The 8,706-nt window shown below is 38.0% G+C and overlaps 1 protein-coding gene across 1 annotated transcript in view; it reads left to right on the top strand.

Moving 5' to 3' along the window:
* Window positions 1-849: 849 nt before the first annotated feature.
* Window positions 850-8,706, top strand: part of LOC104113537 (probable protein phosphatase 2C 12) — a 31,883-nt gene continuing 24,026 nt past the window's right edge. The window contains exon 1 of the mRNA XM_018776781.2: window positions 850-1,179. Coding sequence (XP_018632297.1) covers window positions 988-1,179 — 192 coding nt within the window. The 5' untranslated portion in view covers window positions 850-987. The remainder of the gene's footprint in view (window positions 1,180-8,706) is intronic.

The following is an 8,706-nucleotide window of genomic DNA, read 5'->3' as shown; positions in this document are numbered from 1 at the left end:
ACTGTGGAGAACAACTATAGTGTACTGAGTTATTCTCCACGACAACCTCACCCACCAAAATAATGCAACCCTAATTTTTCACTCTTCAAACATTATGGCCAAATGCATAAAAAGTTAAGTAAGCAAATATTTCGGAATGAGTAACGAAAAAAAAGGATGCAGAAGATTGAATTTTTCGGAATGAATTTTTGAAGAAAGAATGAAGCTCCTTAAATAAGCAAAACATCTGTGCAAGTAGTACAATAATTGGAGGGTATAACGCATTTATTAAATGCGCTATACATGTAGTATAATTATGTTATGCGCTGTACCCACCAATTATTCTGGGTCAGTCAATTAACAGATATAGCATATGTATTCATACGCTATACATATAATGGTCATCAATTATTATTTTCACCTATTTTTGTGATTTGAGTCCAAAAAACTAATACTTTGGTTCAGGACTCCGATTAACAACTCATATAATGTCAACATTTAGGTAACGCCGAACTCCAAACTTAGTACGATGCTTTTTCGACCATGTCAGCACATGTGTATGTATTGTCACTCACAAAATAACCCCACCAAATTACTATATTTTCTCCTCAAAAAATAGATAAAAAAGGGACATATAGAGGAGGAAAATAAGCCCAAAATCACCATATACGTACTTAAAAATTGACCTTTTTCTCTTTCTCAGGAAAAAAATGGAGTTTTTGCATTCTTGATGACTGTAATGTCAGCCCAATCAAAGATTATTCAGCCCAAAAGGGTTCTGAGTCTTTAATCTAGGGGTGTGCATTTCTTGTTTTTTACTATCACTAAATCTTAGCCTGGATTATGGAGGTATTAAGTTGGTTATTCGTTTTTTTTTTTTGGTGTGTTTAGGACATTGTTGGATTTAATGGATTAACAACCAATGGAGGAGTGATTTGGGAAGCTACATTTTGTATTACAAGGAATAAAGATTCAATCTTTATCTGATTTGAGAGGGGGACTTAACAAATGTTATCAAAAGGTACTGAACATCAAACGGTCCAATTATCAGTGTTGCTGAAGCGTGAATTGGCCAATGAGAAGACAGAGATTTTTCATAGTCAGTTTAATCAAAGCAAGAAAGGAGAGGACTTTACGTTTGTAAAGACTGAATGCCAACGAGTTTTGGGAGATGGAGTGACCACTTATTGTGTTTTTGGAGTATGTCTCAACATTTCTTATTTTTATGCATTTTATATTAGTAGTTGGAGTCGGTTATATGAATTTTCTGTATCTGATATGGTGTAACCAAATAAGTTTGTGTTGAAAAAACTAATTGCTCATGGTGCCAGCTTTGGACAATCTTTTAGGATGTTTTTATTTTGAGAAAATCACTCCGTACTTGTTCGAAAAAATCAGTTTCACACTTAATCTTTATAGGTCGACACCTCTCTATCCTTATCTAAAGTGAATTTAATACCACCATAAAAGGTGATGCGGCAAAGAAGTTGTTTTCACTCTCCCAAACTCGAATAGAAGCAAGTAAAGAAGATTAATCACATACTAAAAATATAAATTTGGTATATTTTTATTGGACATTTTGCTAGATCACCCCATCTCCTCTCCTCCTTTACCCGCCACGTCTAACACGTCTTTAATATTTTCCCAACCCCATTTTCATCGTTCATCTCAAGTGATCAAATAAAATTACCGTTGAAGAGTTTTATTCTAGCCATATTTAGTGTATATATCGGACAACTCGTCGGAGAGTTATTCCGACCAATATTTCAGCTAAAGAGTTTTTGTGGTTACTCTTTCCTCTCCATATTTGTTGTGAAGCCCAAACTTCTTCTTTTTAGGCTAGAAAAAATCTCAATTTTCTCAAAAAATCAGCAGCATCCTTAGATATATCAGGTAAAGAACTTTAACGGGGAAAGGAAAGTGAAGAAAATTTTCAAGTTCTGATTATCGCGTTGAGAATTTTAATAAACTAATTGAAGAACAATTATTTTGGGACAAATTTCTGTTTATATAAATGAAATATTGACAACTGAATTACAAACTAATTCTACTAATAAAGGAAATAGAAACTAGTAACTCTCCATGGGACCAGAAACTTGTAGAAACGAGAAGGTTGGATCAGAATTTAGAAGAAGAAGAGAGAAGGGAACATGAGGTTCAGATGAATCGAGAAGGAAGAAAGAGAAATTTACCCGAATTCTATTATGCCCTTTCTCTCTATCCTAGCTGGCTTATATCCTCAATTGAACTGATATGGGCCATCGCTGCTCATTAAACTACTTCTAATCTGGGACCTTCCTTTGGGTATTTGTAATTCTGGTATAACTAATTCTTTCATTTACACGATGGAGCTTGAAGGATCATGACATACACCTCCTCTTAAAAAAAACCTTGTCCTCAAAGATGGGCATCAAAATCAGGGAACTTGGATTTGAGAAACTAATAGTCTTCCCAAGTTGCATCCTCTGGCGCCAAATTAGACCACTAAACAAGGACCTTGATAACAATTGTATTACCTTGTTTCATCATCTGTCTTTGCAATATATGAACAGGCCTGGCTAGAAATTGTCCATCTTCACCAGTCATAAGCAACAAAGTCTGCACGACCACACCAGTGCCCACCTTCTTTTTCAACAAAGAAACATGAAAAACTCGATGGACCTTAGAATCAGCAGGAAGCTCAAGACTATATGCCACTTGTGCTATCTTCGCAATCACGTTATAAGGACCATAGAACTTGGAACTGAGCTTCAAATTTTTCCTTAAAGCCAATGATACTTGCATGTACGGTTGCAACTTCAAATAAACCATTTCTCCCACCTGAAATTCCTTTTAGTCCACCTAGCATCTTCATAAAGTTTCATTCTCTCTTGATCCTTGCTCAAATTATCTTGTAAAAGTTGTTACATCTGTTGTCTTCTCATAACCAAGTCATTAGCAGCGGGAACAGTTTTGTGAACCAAGGGTCCTAGAGAAAGTTGAGGAGGACAGTAGTCATATAAGGCTTCAAATAGGGTACACTGCAAGCTGGTATGGAAGTTAGAATTATACCACCACTCAGGTAGTGGTAACCATTGCTTCCATTGGACTTGTCTGTGAGGGGGCATACACCTCAAGTAATTTTGAATACATTTATTCACCCTTTCTGTCTGGCCATCACTCTAAGGGTGATATTCCGTACTAAAACTTAGTTGAGTACCCAATAGTCTGAAAAGAGCTTGTTAAAGGTTGCTGAGAAATATCATATCTCTGTCAGTGACTATGGACTCGGGTAGGCCATGCAGAGTGTGAATCCTCTTAAAGAATTTGTTAACAACAATTAGGGTTGTATAGGGATGTGTCAATACCATGAAATGAGAAAATTTGGATCTTCTGTCGATAACTACCAAGATAACATCTTTACCCTTGGACTCGGGTAATCCTTCGATGAAGTCTATGCTTATGTGTCTCTAAGATTGATCAGGTATGGGGAGTGGTTGAAGGAGGCCTGGGTAAGGAACAATCTCATCTTTGTTCCTTTGACAAACATCACAAGCAGCTACATGTTGAATAATCATCTATTTCATGAGAGGCTAATAGAACACTTGAGATCATCTTTTGAAGGTTCCCAGCTGGCAAGAGTGCCCACCTAAAGGTGAATCATGGAAGGTAGTCAATAACTACCACCAGAAGCTCCAACATATATTTTTTCTTTTCTTCTGAGGATGTCAGTTGAATAATGGTATAGGTGAGGTCCAACAGGAGCTATCGATAGCTCAGCAATGTGTTCAGCTATTTGGGCACCTTCTTCATAGCTACTGTTGATGTCTAACATCCATCTTGGCACTGTAGTTCTAATGGCCTGTAGAGTAGTTGTTGGATGGTTCGCACCCACTTCTTCTATAAACTCATACTTCTGGTATAATGCATATGCAACTCGGTTGTCTGCTCGCTTCCTGTACTGGACTTCATAGTCTAGTCCAAGTAACTTCGTCAAGCCTTTTTGTTGAATTGCAGTGGTAACCTTCTGTTCTAACAAGTACTTGAGGCTGTGGTGATCAGTCCTCGCTATGAAATGCCTATACTGTAGATAATGCCTCCATTTGTCAATGACATTGAGTAATGGCATGTATTTCTTTTCATAAATTGATCTACCTCTGTGTCTTGGAGCCAATACCTTGCTGAAATAGGCTATAGGTCGACCCTTCTACATCAATACAGCCCTTATCCCTGAGTGACTTTCATCTTTCTCTACAATAAAATTCCTTACTATAATCAGGTAATGCAAGTACATGTGTATTAGTCATAGCCGCCTTTAAGGTCTCCAATGTTGTCTCAGCTTCTTCACTCCATTTGAATGTATCCTTCCTGAGCAAATCAGTCAAGGGCCTACAGATGATGCCATAGTTCTGGACATATTTTCTATAATACCCAGTGAGCCCAAGGAAATCTCTCAGAGCTCTAACACCAGTTCCATCATTGCCTGAATCTTCTCTGGATCAGTAGAGACTCATGTAGCAGTTATCACATGGCCAAGATATTATACCATTGGTTGTCCAAAAGAACACTTAGACCTTTTGGCAAACAACGAGTGGTCCTTCAATATCTCAAAAACAGTAACCAAGTGACTGATATGTTCGTTTAGTGACTTGCTATAGATCAGTATCTCATCAAAGAAAACCAAAACAAACTTCCTAAGATGGGCCTGAAATACCTGGTTCATCAAAGCTTGAAATGTAGCATATGCATTGGTGAGCCCAAAGGGCATCACTCTGAACTCGTAATGGCCTTGGTGGGTCCTGATTGCTGTCTTATGCATATCAGTTGGTCTCATTCTGATCTGGTGATATCCAGCTCTCAGATTAATTTTTTGAAAAAATCACAAACCCTTGTAGCTCATCTAGCAAATCATCCACTATAAGAATTGGATATTTGTCTTTAATTGTAATTTTATTCAATCCCGTGTAGTCTACACAAAATTTCCATGTTCCATCCTTTTTATTTACTAATAAGGCTAAAGAAGAAAAAGGAGATTGGCTAGGCTGTATAATCGCATGGCTCATCATATCCTTAACTTGTTTCTCTAGTTCTTCTTTCTGGAAGAAGTTGTACATGTATGGCCTTAAACTTATTGGTGAGGCCCCAGTCTTCAAAGGAATAGCATGGTCTAATTGTCTAGTGGGGGGTAGTGTTGTAGGCTCCGCAAACACTTTTTCATATTTGGCCAACAACTCTTACATAACATAGTCCACCACTACTTACTCCTGATTATATTCCACCTTGAGTAGAACAAATGTGCCATCATCACCTTTCCTTTCCTCAATATTTTGCCCATGGTGCTTCCATTTATCATACTAAGTCTTCCCCTTTCAGGAATGGTATGTAAGACCACTCTATTTGCCTTCTTCCTAATGGTAACAATTTTCTTCTCATGGTCAAATATAGCGGCGTTAAGCTTCTTCATCCAGTCATTGCCCAGCATTATGTTACATGCTCCCAACTTGATGATCCTTAAGTCCTTCTTGAAGGTTTTACCACTCATCTACCAAGTGAACTCTGGACAAGTAGAACTACAGTACATATAACTGCCATCCGCAACAGTCACTCTAATTGGAGTAGAGTACACTGGATGATATCTAGTTTCTTTCACTGTCTGCTCATCCATGAAACTATGGGTGCTACCAGAGTCAACTAGCATACTCAAGTTTCTATTCTTGATAATTCCACTAACTAATATAATATTTACTCCAACAGTGTTACCAGATAATGCATTCAAAAAATGGCTTCTTGTAACTCAGCCTTTGTTGGCCCAAGTGAAGTTTTGTTTTGAAGATTGACAAAGGAAGCTCAGGCATGAACCAGGTCCATCCCCAGTGTACACAGACACGAACAGATTCGAGCATGAGGAATGCACGTGAAGGAGATAATCTTAACTTGCTATATCTGATATCTCCTGATCGAAAATGTTACATAATTGATAAGGAGAAGGACTCCTTACTCAAAGAGAACACTATCCAAGATAAGGGAAGAGTTATAAGTTGAGGATAACTAGAACTCTTCCACCAAGGAAGAATAGCATTAAAACTCTAGTTATTTCCCATTCTACTAACTGTATATATTGCAGGATGTTCTCATTCTACGGTTACGCACAAAAGCAGAAGTTAAACGTGAGTTGAGAGCAAAATAGCAAGGTATTTTGCAAGTAATTCTTGTATGATTCAAGTGTGCGAACCTGAAGCTACATGAACCAGCTAGAAGAACCAGTTCCAAGTGTCTGTCTTTTATTCTAGTTCAATTATAGTTGGTGGTTTTCAATTCGTACCTTTCAGTTTTATCTAGAGGCAATTGTAATACGTACTCTGAGTATTCAAGTTAGAGTTAACTTGAAGTTGTCGCAACAGTTAGAGGCTGGTTGCCACAACGAGATTAGAGTTAATCCTTAGGTTTACAAAAAGTTTTGTAAATGTTATTTTGGCTCATTGATTTAGTGAAGTGTTGGGAAAAAATCCTACTGAGTAGTTGGTTATGGTTTTTTAACTTTTGAGCCGGGTATTTTTCACGTAAAAATACTTGTGTTCTTTACTTTCCGTATTTACTATTTCGTCAACAGTAGGTTAAGGAGCACTTAGAAGAACCAGGTCCTTTTGTAGCGAGTACACGCGAAAATTAGACACCACACAAATCACCCCCCTCCTTCTTGTGTGGCATTGACGTATAAAACATCAAATGGTATCAGAGAAAGTTATCCTTAAAGAGGCTAACACCTTAGGAGAAGATCAAGATGAGTGCACCACCTGAAAACTGGGAAGGGCAATCCACTGCTAGGCCACCACTTTTCAATGGCCAGTATTACTCTTGGTGAAAAAACAGGATGGGAGATCATATCATAGGAGAAGACTATGAGCTATGGGATATTGTCACAGATGGCCCACTGGATACCATGAAGATAAATGCCGAAGGAGTAGAGGTGCCAAAGACAAAAGCTGACTCCACTTGTGAGGACTGGAGGAAATGGGAGAAGAATGCTAAAGCCAATAAATTGCTTGTTTGTGGACTCGGTCCAGATGAGTACAGTAGAATCCAAAGTTGTTCCACTGCTAAGGAAATCTAGGACACTTTATAAGTGGCCTATGAAGGAATACCTCAAGTGAAGAGGTCTAGAGGAACTCTACTGTATTCTCAATACGAGAACTTTACCATGAATAAAGGGGAAACCATTCAAGAGATGTACACAAGGTTCACTACATTGACAAATGAACTAAAGTATCTTGAAAGGATTATTCCTAAAGAAGATAGAGTTGAGAAGATTTTGACAAGGGTTCTGCCTGTTACTTGGGAGAAAAAAATCACTGCCATTCAGGAATCAAAGAATATTGCCACTCTCCCATTGGATGAGTTAATTGGAAATCTCACTGCTTAAAAACTTAGGAGACAAACCATGAAAATGGATGTACCTAAGAAGGAAATGAGCCTGGCACTCAGAATCACTGAAGGTTCTAATCTAGAAGATGATGAAGTGGCTATGATCACCAAGGACTTCAAGAAGTACTTGAGGAGAGGAAAGGGTCCTTCAAGAAGTGGAAGCTATAGTAAATCAAAAGTTTCTGAGAAGCAAACCAATGATGGATGCTACAAGTGTGGAAAAACCGATTACCACATCAAAAACTATCCCCAATGGGAAATTGAGTGGAAGAAGGAAAGACCTGGACGAAGGAACAGGAAGAAGGAAAAGGTTCAACCCAAGAAAAGCAACAACAAAGGATCAACCAAAGCTATGGTCGCTGCTTGGGGAGAAAGCTCAGATGATGATGATGGGGATAAACAAGCACTTATGGCCATTGGAGAATTTGATGAAGAAACTGAGGTAAGAGTATTTCATCTCAAAGACAAAATTAAATTATTGTCTAAAGAAAGGTTGTTTGAGTTACTTCTAGAACTGATTGATGAATCTGAGGATGTAAACAATGAAAAGGAACAGTTGTCTAAAGAATGTGTGATTTTGAAGGCTAAGTGCAAAAATCTGGAACTTAGGGTTAGTGAAACTGTAAGTAAAATGTTGGGTTGAAGAACCAAGTTCATGCACTTGAATCAACTATCCTAGAGCTTAGATCTGAATATCTAAAACTGAAATTAGGAACAAGTAAAAGGATAGTTGATCACACACAACTCACTTTAGAAGAAAACGTAGGTAAAATGAAAGATGAGCTGTATAAAAGGGATAAGGAGGTAAGAATTCTAAAGGAGGATTTAAGCAAGGTCAAGCATGAGCTAGACAGAACTTGTAAATGGAACATGTCCTCCAATGCACTTTCTTGGCTACAGGAACATCATAGTAGCAACAGAAGAGGACTTGGCTTTGGGAACCTGGCACCTAAATGGGATCCTAAAAGCAAGTACCTCACACTTCCTGAGAATATGATTTGCACACACTGTGGTAAAACAGGTCACTATAAAAGTGAATGCACTGCAAAAGAAAAGGCAAGTCAAAAGAACAAAGAATTTGTTCAAAGGAAAAATAGGCTACCAAGTTGGGCTAAAAAGAATTTGATTCATCCTTTTGACTATAGAAAGGGACCCAAACTAGTTTGGGTTCCTAAGACTAACCTCTGATTTCCTTTTACAGGTCCAAGTAAAGGGGAGCAGCCAAATATGATACATGGATAGTGGTTGCTCAAAGCATATGACATGAAGCAAGAACCAGTTCCTTTCACTTGAGGACCTCAAAGGAGGTAATGTCTCCTTTGGAAA

This window comes from Nicotiana tomentosiformis, chromosome 12, assembly GCF_000390325.3.
Source record: "Nicotiana tomentosiformis chromosome 12, ASM39032v3, whole genome shotgun sequence".
Classification (NCBI taxonomy): Eukaryota; Viridiplantae; Streptophyta; class Magnoliopsida; order Solanales; family Solanaceae; genus Nicotiana; species Nicotiana tomentosiformis.
The sequence above is the reverse complement of the archived record's forward strand: the minus strand, read 5'-3'. Positions and strand labels throughout refer to the sequence as shown.